Here is a 15632-nt window from a genome sequence, read left to right as displayed (position 1 = left end):
TATGACGTGCTTTGGTGCACCTGCTCAGCTGCAAAGTGTCTCTGGAAATTATTTTAAAATGCTGATAACTATGTGCACAGTAATAGCTACTGGGATCAAATCTGATATGCTATCTACAGAGGATGATGCATTGGGTGTCGCATTTCCATCCCCACTTAAAGCAGCAATCCCACGAAATGAGGTGTGTTTTTTTTAACATATATCAATGTTGCAAGCTATAAGAAGAATCTTGGTAATTACCATTTCTCCTTGGTTTGTTTCTTCAGGCTGCTGTTAGTGATTTATAACTCTGCACAGTTTCATGTGTGCCACTATGTTAGGATGGACGCTTCTCTTACAGAGCATACTGATGATGAGTGACACATTTTCTTTGCAGAAATGCACTGTGTGGATTGGTGGATTCATACAGGGGGCAGGGCCAGTGATGTCACAGTAGCTCAAATTACTTCAGTCCCAGTTTTTTTATCTGTATCAGATCCCTTAATGACACTGTCCTGAAGAAGGTGCCCCAGCTGCCTATCATGCAGCGGGGATGTAATATTTTGCAGGGCAATGTATGATTAACACTGAACAATGTATTTACCTTCATGGTTCAAATCGAAATATTTCAATTTGATCCTTTAACTGGAAATACCCCAAGAAACGTACTAATGTAGCTTAGGTTAATCTGGTTAATAGTTACTTGAAAATGTAAAAATTGCCATATATAGATACGTTCAGATAAATGATCTAAAATATAGAGGCTGCGGATGAACAATCCATATTCTGAAGCGCCAAGGGATGTATCATATGATGAGGCGCTAAAACATTACTGTCAGTCCAATCTTCTGAATGTACATCATAGTCTCTGCATGTAATGTAATGTATATGCATCATTCTGTAGCTCATCGGTAATATTGTATGATTGTCACATCTTCTTGTTCTTATTTTCCTTTACCTCTTTACCTTCACTCACATAATTAAAACAGTAAGAGTTTAATTTACTAATCAAGAGTACAATTGCAAAATAATGGGCTCTCCTGGTCTAAGGGACATAGATTTCAGAGCAATTTTCAGTGAAATGGAACATATTTATAAATAGGAGTAATATATGATTTGTACTGTCTTGATGTGTTTTCCAAGGGAAAGGGAAAAAAGATGTACAATATAGTCAATTTGAGAAAAATTAACTCCTTCAAAGCACAAAAATAGTTAATCACAGACCCAGGGTGGTTCTACATTAAACAAGTGAAATAAAGTGTATCATTATTTTTTCACTTAAACTACACCTAATAAAAATATGTTCTTCCCAAAGAAGTGTGGTAAGAAGTTATCTTCTGCCCTCATTTCCTCAGTCTCAGGTTTTAACACATTTTATTCTTTATGTAATTTAATGTACTATAGGTTTGTACCATACATTATTTGAATTCACTCATATTCATATTTATTTTTGTCCCTCACTAACTACCACCTTTCTAATGTACCTGGGAAGGATGAGGGGTAATTGCAAATGAAGGTTTGTTAATGGAAATGTCCATATGGTGATCACCAGATTGGTACATTGACATCAATAGAGTAAGTTTGCCAAACACAGCTGAATGTATTATTTAACCATGAACATCGGGGAACAATGTATTCATTGAGTATGGTAGAAGTGAGCTGTAACCATCGTCACCTTATTGTTTACAATGTATACATTACTATGGACCATGTACCTGTATCTGAGATTTCTTTTTCCCTGCCGCGGGCTCGTTTATTGGCATCTTGATGGTCTCCTCATAGTTGGTGACCACGATAGAACGGAGGGCACTGAACTCTGTGTGAAGTTGTTTGTCGTCCACAGACCAGAAACGGTGAAACAAGAGGGTTTTCTGGTACCTGCGCAATGATGATAATGAATATTACTCTAGTGGAGGATTTCTATTTTTTTTGGTCTTCCAAATTAGATAGAGGGAGTCGGGGTTTTAGGTTACACAGTATTAAAGGACAATCAATATTAATGATAGCTTACTGTATGTGCTACATTTAATGGTATGATCAATAAATCAGACCAGCATATAGGTTGGCAGCTGCCCCGGTACAAGACATAGGTGCGGTATAGCAACAAAATATTATTATTGTCAAGTATTTGTAGCGCACCACCATTTCCCCAGTGCTGCACAGTATGGAGAACTGTTACAGTGGTGGAACCATTGGTGCGGCAGGGGCCGTGCACCGGGGCCCATGGAGGTAATGGGGCCCCGGTGCATGGCAAATGCAGAGGATCGGGGGGGTCCCGGAACCCTCTTCCCCGCCTCCCTGCACTGGGGCCTACAGCTCACTAGTTCCACCTCTGAATCGGTATATGATCAAATCACAATAAAAACATAAACTGAAACAAAAGGTAAAGAGGCCCTCGTCAATATGATCTTATATATATATATTAGATATATATGTGAGGAGACAGGAGGAGATCTGATTCAGAGGAGTTAGCACAACAAGGAACAGATCAGGAGCAGAATAATGCAGAGGGAAGGAGGCTACACAGAGTAAGTGAACAGTTGTCAGTCTGTCAGTCATTGGTGTTTAGTTCTCAGTAAACCTATTTTTCATGTTATACATAAAATATATTTACCAATCAACAACTGGGACCATTTCATCATCAGGCTGATTTCCCACCACATGGTCAATGAAACTTAGTTTACAGGGAGGCCTGTGATATAAACAGAAGAGAACAGCATGAACATGAGTCCTGAGGTGGCGACAGGTTGTTTTAGTGCATCCAGACAGGGGGAAAACTAAGCTAATAATTATAATAACAAAATAATTAACATTTAAGTGACATCTGGAGAGTGAACTCTTCACACATTCCCTCTCCAACCCCTTCCGCCCCATCCTCCACATCATCCACATCCTCCCCATCCTCCCCTTCCTCCACATTCTCCACATCCTCCCCATCCTCCACATCATCCCCATCCATCCTCCCCTTCCTCCCCATCCACCCCATCCTCCCCTTCCTCCCCATCCTCCACATCCTCCCCTTCCTCCCCTTCCTCCCCTTCCTCCACATCCTCCACATCCTCCACATCCTCCCCGTCCTCCCCATCCTCCCCATCCTCCCCTTCCTCCCCATCCTCCCCTTCCTCCACATCCTCCCCATCCTCCCCATCCTCCCCATCCTCCCCTTCCTCCACATCCTCCACTTCCTCCACATCCTCCCCATCCTCCACATTCTCCCCTTCCTCCCCATCCTCCCCATCCTCCCCATCCTCCCCTTTCTCCCCTTCCTCCACATCCTCCCCATCCTCCCCATCCTCCCCATCCTTCCCATCCTCCACATCCTCCCCATCCTCCCCATCCTCCACATCCTCCCCTTCCTCCCCATCCTCCCCATCCTCCCCATCCTCCCCATCCTTCCCATCCTCCACATCCTCCCCTTCCTCCACATCCTCCCCATCCTCCACATCCTCCCCTTCCTCCCCATCCTCCCCATCCTCCCCATCCTCCCCATCCTCCCCATCCTCCACATCCTCCACATCCTCCACATCCTCCACATTCTCCACATTCTCCACATCCTCCCCATCCTCCCCATCCTCCCCATCCTCCCCTTCCTCCCCTTCCTCCACATCCCCACCGGTCCTGTTTTTAAAGCTGAGAGACATCTCCATGTTACAGTCATATGCAGTGTACCGTCACTGATTTAAAATAAATGATGAACACTGCTTTCCACAATACCCCTAATGACTTGGGCCACCAGATAAGAGATTTCAACAAAGTTGTATTGTTGATTAGTACACACTACACATGAATGCCCAATTTGGGCCTCTGTTTATTTCTAGGTTATAATGTATGAAGAATTGTCCACAGTAAAATTCTATACTCTCCTTGTACAACTACAAATTTGCACAACCAGATAAACATTTACAAACTATTTCAAAGTACACAGCAATAACTGCCCCATTCACAAGATTTAATATACTAGACTATTCACAAACAATGATATCACCTACTGAAATCCCACAAGGCAATCTGTAGAGAATGGAGCGTCCTGGAATATAGCAATGACACATTGTCCCCTCCTGTATAAAGTGCAATGTGACACTGCTCTTGCAGAAAAAGAATTAACAACCTCACTAGGTATGTGACTAATTGAACATCCCTAAATAATTTCTTCACATATATTCTGTTACTCAGGACATATTGTACATATATTTTGCCTGAGGTGCACCCTGTCACCTAAATAGGATCTAAAAGCATAAGACAGAATAAAGAGGTGTGTAGAGGGGCACTCTGGAATGTCCAGTAAATTAGGTTAAAATAAATAATCTTTATTGTATCAATAAAATGGTAAATTATCCTAATCAAAGAAAGCCAGCGAAATATTTAAAACAAAAAGGGGAGTGAAAAACGTGCAATTAAAATTGCAGATCAACTGCAGTTGTAACTAAATATTCACGTCTCACATATTCAATAATGGTTATTGTTAGGATATGGCTTATATTTTTTTATACTATTCTTTCTGTCAGGCGCCGTCTCCGCACATTCAGGAAGTACGGGGACGGACGCCTTCCTATGCTGAGCAATTGCGTCCCGCTGCTAGGCAACAGGAAGCGTCTGGATCACTGCCCGGTGGGTGTCGGCGCATGCACATTACTCGTGTCTGTTACTAGGCAACGGGACGTTTCTTTTGACTTCCAGCTCACTCTGACCGCCAACAATCTCCCTGCCACTAATGAGGAAGCCTATATATCTATTTAAAGCAGACTCTGGCGCCATTCTGGTGCCAGAGTATCAAAGTCTACCTTTGCTCCAGCACCGTTGTTCTATATCCTGCATCCTGACTTACTTTTGGCTATTGACCCCGATTGTCTGACTCTGCTCCTGAAATTCCCTTTGGCTTGTATTTGATCCCCTGGCTGGACTCCTGCATTCCTGACTCTGCCTCTGTCTGCTCCCATCTCCTGCACGGTTCTGCCTCGGATTGTCCGACCTGTCTATATCAACCTCTCTGGTGGCTACCTAGTAGGGCCGCAACCTGCGTATCACTGCTGCGAAGCCCAAACCTCCTTGCGGGGGTCCCTAGCGAAGACCTAGGACACGTTAGACTCCACACCTCCAAGATTAGCTGCACTAATACCAGTAGGTGTTTCTCACGGCTAGTGTGACCATTTCAATCTTTGGCACCATTCGTATAGCTTATTAACAATTGTACACCCAGAGGTAGGTAAAATAGACTCTGCTGGTAGTTGTAACAGTTACAATTGTAAGTATTATACACAATGTTAAGTTGGCTAATTACTTTAGTCCTTTTGCAGAGATATATTATCCCTATATTCGGTTATAGTAAATATCCTTATAACCAGGTAGGGTATGTGTATGATAGCACTTCAGTTAGAAAATGATACTGAAAAGATCAGCTATAATTGACCTATATTCCCAATAAATCATAGGGGATAGTAAATTAGCTCAACAGATTGTATGTCAGCTAATCAGACTGAAACGTAGGAGATATTATATTACTCTGTATGGATAAATAATTCCCTATAAATCGTCTTATAAAACTGCGAAGGATCAATGCCTATAACAGGGGTACAGCCAGTGGTGCCGGACCCCTGAAGGATACAGGTTATAGAAATGGTGCAAATCCATATATAATATTAGGAGAGAGGAGGGCAGCATGGTGAACACCAACACGCGTTTCGCATGTACAGCTTTATCAAGGCCTTGATACCAGCTAAGTGTTTCCCTACCTGGTTATAAGGATATTTACTATAACCAATATAAGGATAATATATCTCAGCGAAAGGACCAATTAGCCAACTTAACATTGTGTATATAACTTACAACTACCAGCAGAGGCTATTTCACCTACTTCTGGGTGTTCATTTGTTAATAAGCTACACGAATGATGATACAGATTGAAAGAATGGTTTAAACAAATATAAGCCATATCCCAACAATAACCATTATTGAATATGTGAGACATGAATATCTATATATAAACAAATAAACACGGAGAACAATTAAGAGACACAATTTTAGTGTTTATATGAGTTTATTACTTGGGACAACAGGGTTATTGCAGTTGATCAACAAATTTAATTGCACATTTTTCGTTCTCCTTTTTGTTTTAAATATTTCTATGGCTTTCTTTGATTAGGATAATAATACATTTTAGTGATACAATAAAGATTATTTCTTTTAACCTAATTTACTGGGTATCCCAGAGTGCCCCTCTATACACCTCTTTCATTTGTGACACTGCTCTTATAAACTTTACTTCTGTTTATAACAGAAATAGATTCTTTGGTTACTAAGGAAAGTTAAACAAACACGACTCTTGAAAGCCATACCCCCACTATTATCTTACTACCCAGACAGACACTTACAGCTTTGGTAGCAGGGGATCCTTAAACAGGGGTGGATGAAATCCAGGTAGGAAAATGCCAGTGTAGTCCAGATTCTCCACCAGTGTGTGAGTTGTGTCTCCGTACTGAATGAACAAAAGAAAGACTGCACTGTGTGACAAACCATTGCTGTGGTCAGATCTATCAGCACTTCACATCCATCAATATGAAAAAAGCCTCATGGTTATAATTTTTTTTTTTTTAGGGGGGGGGGGGGGGGGAGGGGTAGATATTTTCAGAGGAAGTCTCCAAAGTCTCATCAATTATGCAAAATGAGGTTCACACAAATAGTATTTTTGTCGAAACAATGGTAATGGTTTGTTCCATGAGCCATAGAAGTCAGAACTGAGATCTGACATTTTTACTACAGTGCTCAGACCCGGTGCTCCCATTAGGCAAGGTTAGGCAGTTGCCTAGGGCGCCGGGCTCTGGAGGGCGCCACAGAATAAAAATTACTTTAAAACTGTGCCGTGACGGCTGACCATACCTTCCACGGCCGCCGCACAGCTTCCGATAAATCCACGGGGAGGGGGAAGGGGCTATGGATCATCACTGCCGCCTCTCTGCTCCGTCTCCTCCCCTCCACTCACTGACTGTCGGGCGTGACATCATCCTCACGGCCCGACAGTGTCAGTGAGTGGAGGGGAGGAGACGGAGCAGAGAGGAGCAGCTTTATGGCGGCAAGTAAAGGTAAAGAAAGACGGGGGGAGGGGGGGATTGTGAAAGTGTGCCGGGTGTGAGGGGGCGCGGACGTGAAAGTGTGCCTGGGGGGGGGGGATGTGAAAGTGTGCCTAGGGCGCCAGGGACCCTAGCACCGGCCCTGACAGTGCTAGATATGGTCCTGCTAAGTGTCTGCCCAGTGTCACATGAGCTCATTTCTCCAAGATCTCTGCGATTCATGGCGCATTTATTGTGGTTATGAATGACCCTTTCTACAAAATATTTAACTGTAGTAAAGCAGAAAAATGACTATAGCAGATCACACTTATTTTACTCATTTTAGATATGACAAGAATTAAGACCATCCGTTCTGTTTGTTCTGAGTAGATTAATCTGGGATTCCAGAAGGAGATTGCAGTGCGGCACTTTGTAGTTTCCTGCCTTAAGAGAGACCACTAATATATGCAGGACAATATTTGAAATTCTAGCGTTTATAAATACATAGTATAAAAGTATAGGATTATGAGTCATAAAATCATTAAAAAAAAATCTTGGGTCTATACTTCAGTGCTAAGATTAAATTGTAATCTCTATGAGACAGTTTTCAGCACCATATAAAATGAAATAGATAAACATTTTAATACCGTTTGAATGACTGCAAATTTCACTCTTCCAAATTTGTCTTCTTCAATCCAGGGCTCCTTTACTATTATCGCTCCTCTTGCTCTGGCTTTCTATTAATAGAAGAGTGCACAGTATTCAGACATCTATTTAGTAAAAGAGGTTACCCTTGTATTATAATGTGTGACTTTGCTGAGGATAGGTTACAAGTGTTCACCCTATGGAAACTTTCACACATTAGGGTATAAGTTACAGTGTTCTATCATTTTTAAATAAAAAAAACAACAAATTAATATGAATTTGTTTCTTTGTTATATATTAGCATAGGGGCTATCTATAATGGTGCCTTAGAATAAACATTACGTTTTTTGGATTTTCGATAACTGACTGTGTAAGGTTTTTTTTTAAGTTAGATATTTTATCGAACACTGAAAATAAAGAAAACTTCCATCCCAATCAAACTTTTGCTGGTGCCCATGCACTCAGGTGGCATCTTCCATGTTTTTTGGACGTGTCCTAGCTCTTCTTCACATCTCCCCATCCTCTGTCCCTAAGCAGGACAGATATGTTCTGGGACATATCCTGATAGTGTCTAGGCCCGTGATAGCCCAAAATTGGAAATCTCCTGCCCCTTCTTCTCTCTCCCGAAATATCTCAAAGATCCAGGTCAGTTTTAATATGGAGATGACAGACATGACCTAATCCACATCTGCATCGACTCCTATTAAGGGCCCTCACCCGCAGCCCTCATTGAATCTCCTCAACATGACTGACAGGCTTCGCTATACTGCTTCCGCTGGTTTGCCAAATAGCTCTCCCTATGGTACCCAATAACTGCACAGTGCATTACTGTTGGTTTTCTTTTGTTTTTGGTTTTTCAAAGTTGTGATTGTGTTCTCCCATGTAACCCCCCCCATCCGAGACTGGTTCCAGGGACTGGAATTTTATAGAGCTATGGACGAGTTAACACTCAACGGGCGACAAGTTTACAGACTACTGCGCCACCTGGTGCCTCTGGCTAGAATTCCAGGGCTTGGAAAAGTTTGCTTCCCTAACTAACCCAGCTACACCCCCCCCCCCCCAATCCCCCCTTCTCACACAATGCAGCTCTTGAGCCTCACTCTCACTCTGCAAGCCTGAGATCGGAGTCCCCTGAGTGAGGATGGTCAATTTCTGATTATTCTGGAAACACCCCCCCTTCCCCCAGCAGCTCCATTCCCACCTCTCTTTCTTACTCACTGATACCCTGGAGGTATCGTTTCTCTTACTTTCTTCTTTACTTCTTCCTTTGAAATCATATACTGTTTTGTATTGCTTTATTAAGCCATGATGCACTTACTTTGGTGTTTTTGCCAACCTTGTCTATGTTTGTTATTCAATTGTTAATACTGTCTTTAAAACTTAATAAAGAAAAATTACATTAAAAAAAGTAAACTGTTAGACCACCGTCCCAGTATAAAGCCTGGTCGCTGTATTTTACAGTCATGGTAGATTTGCGAGAAAGGGTGTACATAACTGGATTGCTGTGGCTTCACATGCTGCTTTCTTTAGAGAGGTCACCCCCCACCTCCAAATTTACAGTGGTCTATTTGCTCTCAAATATAGTGATCAAGTGTATGGCAAGAGAAACCATTTATGGGGCATATTTTATAAAGCACGATAGTGCTTTTAACGGGTCATTAAGGTCCCACAGTGTCCTCCGCAAATTTATTAAGGGGGCATCGCAGCAGATATCATGGATATCTGCTGCTTTGCATTCCTCTTCGTTTTTGGAAGCAGTCACCATTCAACAGAATGGTGACTGCTCCTGGCCACAATCTAACAAGTCCCGAAAAAACATTTTTTTCGGGAACTTGTCATGTTAATGTACGCCAGCTGGCGTACATCATCCGAATTGAGGAAATCTAATGCTGTCAGCTCTGCTCCGGAGAACAGAGCTGGACAGCGCATGTGTGGAGGTATCACATGATCCCTCCCTGTCACTCAGCGCTCTCTCTCTGCAACTATCGTTGCAGAGACAGAGAGGGGATCTGTGTGCGCATGTCCAGTTCTTGGAACTGGACATGCGCAATTCAAGAGTGAAGAGAAGACCCGAAGACAGCGCTTCCGAAGAGGGGGGTAAGTATGATTTTTTTTATCACTGAAACAGCAGTTTTTCGGAACTGCTGTTTCTGTGCACGGCTGTACATAAATGTGAGAAGTAGTTCAATCCTTATCATTGCGATAAGGATTGAAAACTACTTTTCACTTTATGTGAATATTGATAAATGTGCCCCTAAGTCTCTATAGTACAACTTCCAGCAGTCATACGTATCTTCTGATTTTCCATAACGCCACTTCTAAATTTTTTCTACGACCACTAATAATATTCTTATTAAAATAAATAGGAATATTATCAGGAGTGGCGGAAAATTAGATCAGGTGTGGAATGAAATCAGCCTGCGTGTGCGGTCATATTCTGATAGAACCAACAAGCAGAGGTGGAACTGGAAGTGTTCCGACAGATGTGTCCAAGCATGAACATGACACTCAACTCTTCAGCGGAATCGGCCAATGTGTGGGTAGATTTTTTTTGTATAGAACAGCTCCCAATGCATTGCTGACATTACCTAATGCTGTGATTAAACAGCTATGGCCATGAAACTGATCTCAGAGCTTTAAAGCTGTCCATATTCCAGAGGCCATTTACTGAGTATATATGTATGGCACCTAGGCAGCCCTATTGCTTCAATGCAGTCATCATTGCAGGTGAAACCATTTGGATGGAGCACTATATTGGTACATAAATGTCAGCACACCGGCTCACTTATTGCATTTATGGAATTCAACTACACATACTAGGACTGGGTGAATTTACGTTTTCTCCATTCAGTAGCACTAGATATTGTGCATATTGGTAAGGTTCTTTATATTTATTCAACTATATTGTCAGTTGTTGTATTTTTGGCACATTTAGTAATTTTTTGGAACAATCCTTTGAAGACATTTTAATAGTTCCAATAAATGTTACAATTTAGCAGCTGCCCTGACGTCTTCATTCATTAGACCTGATATTTCGGCGGCCATAAAATCACCATCATACTTCACTTTGGGTGCCAAAATAACTAAAACAATTATAGGCACATATTACCATTTAATCTATTAATTTGGTGGTATCAGTAGTATGAATTATGAGAAAATAATGCAGGATTTTCCTGGAAAACGTGGAAGCACTAGTATGAATATAGGTACAGTTTGCCTTACTGGTGATGGGCCCAATCAGTGAAGGTTAACTACATGTAGCATGAATTGGAAATGCAGACACCCATAAGAATTGTTGGTCTCTACAACAAATGCACCAAAATTGGATTGTCCATTCTTAAATGATCCGTATTTGTTGATGGATGTTGGCGCATGGGAATTCTAATGATCTCTTACCTCCAGTCCAATAAGTATCACTACTAATTACTTCCTCCTATCTAGGTGGCTCTCACTATACCCGCATGCATGGCAGCATTTACCACATTCATAAACAAAGCGACACCATACAAATAGTTTTATGGAATTATTTTAGTTATTTGTTATGTGGTCTTTACCACACTCTTATTTTGCCTTTGATTAATTAAGGGAGTGATGTAAAATAAATGTATTATTCACAATGCCATCAGCACAGCTATCAGCCCTGATTATATGCCCCCTGCACAGTGGATACTAAGGCTCTTCTTTCCATATTACATCCTCTTCTTCACACTTACATTGTTGGTAACTGACAGGCTGGCCACTACCATACTAATACCATACTAATATCCCAAACTATGCATCTATGGGACATACATGGCTTTGCCATTATACTTAAAGCACTTCTATCCATTCTCAAATCTGTGTGTGTGTAAACCACTGGGAACATTATACTCACACCTCCCACTGTCACTGTAGGTAAGTGTAGTGTGCGCTTTGTTCTATTACTGTGCAGCTCTGTGGAATATTATAATGCTTATATGAACACTAATTACAGTCACCTGAACAAGAAAGTCACAGTCTTTAACCTCAAATGCTACGTCCTTCACACCATCCCCGTGCTTCTGTAAATGGGCTCCAAATTCTGTAAGAACAAGAAAACATGAAATTCTCTCTAGACTGGATGTGTGACAATAAAGGGTATTTATCAATGACAAAGATGATCTTGAGGGCAGAAACTCCAGCTAGGTCTCATGAGGGTTGTTTTCCTCTCTTCTTGATACAGACAACCAGCAGGCCAGAATAACCTATACAGCAACCAAAGTTAGTTCCTAGGACCTCAGAGGTAGTCTATCACTTGTGGTCGGTGTGTATGATCTGGCTTTTCTCAACCACTTTATATTGAATATCACTAAAATATCAGAAGAGGCTCTACAGACCATGGGCTATTGGGCAGGTGAAGACTGCACCTACAAGAAATATCTGACCACTTTACATGATCATTTTATTGTGTTCTGAATATTTCTGTTATGTAAATCAGACTGTTACATGGATAACTCGGTAGAAGATTTGCTCTTGCCTATATCAGACAATCAGATGTTTGCTTTCATTTTTTTGTAAACTGTACTAGAAAATACTTAGAAGTATCAACAAAAGGGAAGTAGTACTATGTAAAACACACACATGTATTCAATACAATGGGTTGTGCTACAATAGATTGTCCATGGAAACAAAAGTATTTGGCTATTGTGCAGCAGTGATTCGTTATAATAGCAGAGCCAGTTCTATAGATGAGAACCTTAATGGGGAACTCCAGGCAATATATGGTGCTTGGAAATCCTTTGTTGCAGCCATCATCGTTTGTGAGTACCTACCAGACTGCAGGGCTCTCAGATACCAGAAGACGGTAGTTCTCCAAGATGTGAGGAGGGGTGTTAAGGTTACACTTCAATATTGCCTGGAGTCCACCGTTAAAGGTACAAATGGATCTAAGCTGACATTGATTAACTAACGTCACAGAAATATTTGCAAAAAATATATGTTAGGTGCTCAAAAGCATTACCGTGCCTCAGGCCTCCTACACATGGACATTCATTTTAACCTTTAGCGTGTGTTCTTAAGGTGTATTAAAAGTGCTATGACACTGAAGAAATAATGTAAGTGAATGGACCTGTATGCACACTTTCTGGCGAGCTTTCTCTTTCCTTTGAATCAATTTTGTCCTTGTCTGCAGCATTCAGAAGTGTATAAATAAATGACAATGATAATGATGATGATGATAAACACTTGGTAAAATACAATGAATTACCTTCATTTCCAGGGGTAAGAGCAGAAACGAATATGAACATTATCTGCATGGAAGCATAAAGGTACATTAAAGCCACACTATTAGACGGTATCAATCCAGTGGTTCTAGGCATGACTCTGAGCTGTATACCTTGTCTTGTTTCACAACATGAGTCACCAGCTCCCTGCTACCAGTCTCTAGACCCTTGTATGCCAATGGCTCGCATCCAAGTTTATTGCAGTAAAAAGAGGCGGCCTATGGTTAAAAAAAAATTAAATCAGTCAACTGCTATTACCAAACAGAGGATGTATGATAATACATGTAGATTGTAAGCTTGCGAGCAGGGCCTTCTCACCTCTTTGTCTTTTTTACCCAGTTTGTTTATTAGTTTACTATGTTTGTCCCCAATTAAAAGTGCAACGGAATATGTTGGCGCTATATAAATAGATGATGATGATGATGATGATGATAATTGTCAAAACACATGCTTAAAATGTAGATCTATGGAACACTGCACATAACTGAATTGAGCCAAGGATGTTGGTGATCAGCAGGATTTGGAGGCAGCAAAATGTTTAAAATCCAATCATAAAAAGAAGTTTCTTTCTGCCAGATGCTGCCAATTATTTGTACGTATCCTTTAAATTGTAGCACATTATAACTATGTCTGTGGGTGCAATTTCTATTCGGAATGCAGAGAAATGTAATATACTAAACTTCTAATGTATTATTAAAGAGTTAAATGACCACTGTTACACTTTCTATTTATATGGTGTTACATAAAATAGGCAGCACCTTCCAGCATATATGGTGTACAAATACATTAGGAATGAATTTCCTACTCAAAAGACCTTTCTATGTAGCAAGGTAGAGACATGCTCAAACTGATTTGTACATTATATCAACTCACCAAAAATGTTAGGGGGAGACATGATACAAGTCTTCCCATCAGGCACCAATGTAACGAGAGCAGGGTGGCCACTTGGCGTTCCCTCTCGCCAGCCACTGCTAAATAACACTGATGTCAGTGAGTTCTCTGTACAGCGCTGCGGAATTAGTGGTGCTATATAAATAGCTGTTGATTATGATGTTACAATGTATTGCCATATTTGTAGTTATGTTTCTACTAATTATACTGCTCTTAAAAGTTGCCAATAGGTTCCATAGGAATAAACTTATTCCTATCATTGGCCCAGCGTGCCTTCTGTATATTGTCATATAAAGAAGGTCTTGGGTTCTAAGGTGGAATGCCAAGACCAGGGCAGTGTAGAATTGAGATAGGGGAAACAATGTTAATTATAAGAGGAGAAAGGTAGCACAGTGACAACTGCATTCCTTCCCATCAGGAGCTCCTGGATGTCTGCTTCTGTGCTGTGTGCTTTAGAAATCTCCTGTAGAAATATCCCAATGTTAAGCTACATTGTTAAAGCAGTTATTTGCAAATAATAAATTACTGTATATTGTGTTTGAATACCAATTTTAAATAATGCATTACTCCCTGTGATTAGAACTACCCCTTACTGCTAAACATTAATATGTAATATTGTGTAATGTTAGCTACCCTGTTACCTTGAACAGAGCACTGCCCTCTTAGAAAGCTAGGGATTCAATGAACTGGGCATGCTCATAACGATTTTACACATTGATGCAGTCAATCTAGTCCTGATTAATGGGTCCAGTGTAGCTTACCCCCTTTACCTGATTGGCCAAACGGCTCAAACATCCACTAGGATTGGCACAGTATATCAAGTGCTTATTTGAATTTAGGACAGGAGTGGAAACTGCTTTTGGCTTAATATAAAAGTTACATGTTGATGTGCTGTGTATGCCTTATCTCTTACTTCAAGACACCACTGTCTAGAGGTCACAGCTTCAAGTCCCACGTTGGACCCATCTAGCTGTTTGGCTAAGTGAGGCTGTCTGTGGGCAATCCACCTAATCTTAGAGGCAAAAGAGCTATCACTAGCCCAGTATCATCATCATCATCACCATAGTTTACTTATACGGTGTCACGGAATCAGCAGTACCGAACAATTAACAAGATATAAAGAGAACAATATACAAACACGTTTAGTTAAGGTAAAGAGGGCCAGACTTGTGAGAGCCAGCATTCAAGAGGGGCAGGGAAGCAAAGAAAGGCAGAGAAATAAAGTGGAACAGTTAGTGTGAGCCAAAGGAGGAAGTTGTGTAGGATGGGGCGGGATAGCAAAATGAGACAATGGTAGAGGAGGGAAAGGAGTGGAAGGGGCAGGTGGAGCATGAGAAGGGAATGGTCTTAGGATACAGGGTAGCCAAGCAGGAAAAGGTGAATTTTGAGGGTGCACTTGAAAAATTGGAGGCTGGGGGCAAGTCTGAGAAGGCATGACAGGGAGTTCCAAAAGTGGGGAGCAACATGGGCGAAGCCCTGCAGGCGGGAATGTGAGGTGGTGGTAGGAGAGGTGGAGGTCATTGACAGAGTGGGCAGGTTGGGGACTATTTCTTGAAAAGGTCGAAGATCAAGGAGAGGGAGGTACTCACAAAGATTGTAGGTGAGTTAAGCAGCTTGAACTGTATTCTGCAGAAAATGAGGGCTTTGCAGAGAGGCACAGCGGAAGAGGAACAGGACAGACGGTGACTTAGTGGTTAGCACTTCTGCCTCACAGCATGAGTTAGATTCCTGACCATGGCCTTATCTGTGGGGAGTTTATATGTTCTCCCCCGTGTTTGTGTGGGTTTCCTCCCACACTCCAGAAACATACTAGTAAGTTAATTGGCTCCTATTA

At 41.4% G+C, this 15632-nt stretch overlaps 1 protein-coding gene across 1 annotated transcript in view; it reads right to left on the bottom strand.

The window, feature by feature from the left end:
• The window catches only part of HPD (4-hydroxyphenylpyruvate dioxygenase), a 35082-nt gene that overhangs the window by 16809 nt on the left and 2641 nt on the right, over nucleotides 1–15632 (bottom strand). Inside the window, exons 4-10 of the mRNA XM_075178032.1 lie at nucleotides 13021–13125; nucleotides 12892–12934; nucleotides 11645–11727; nucleotides 7670–7759; nucleotides 6348–6451; nucleotides 2594–2671; nucleotides 1695–1857 (exon numbers count right to left, since the gene is read on the bottom strand). Coding sequence (XP_075034133.1) covers nucleotides 1695–1857; nucleotides 2594–2671; nucleotides 6348–6451; nucleotides 7670–7759; nucleotides 11645–11727; nucleotides 12892–12934; nucleotides 13021–13125 — 666 coding nt within the window. The remainder of the gene's footprint in view (nucleotides 1–1694; nucleotides 1858–2593; nucleotides 2672–6347; nucleotides 6452–7669; nucleotides 7760–11644; nucleotides 11728–12891; nucleotides 12935–13020; nucleotides 13126–15632) is intronic.

This window comes from Mixophyes fleayi, chromosome 1, assembly GCF_038048845.1.
Source record: "Mixophyes fleayi isolate aMixFle1 chromosome 1, aMixFle1.hap1, whole genome shotgun sequence".
Taxonomy (NCBI): Eukaryota; Metazoa; Chordata; class Amphibia; order Anura; family Limnodynastidae; genus Mixophyes; species Mixophyes fleayi.
The sequence above is the reverse complement of the archived record's forward strand: the minus strand, read 5'-3'. Positions and strand labels throughout refer to the sequence as shown.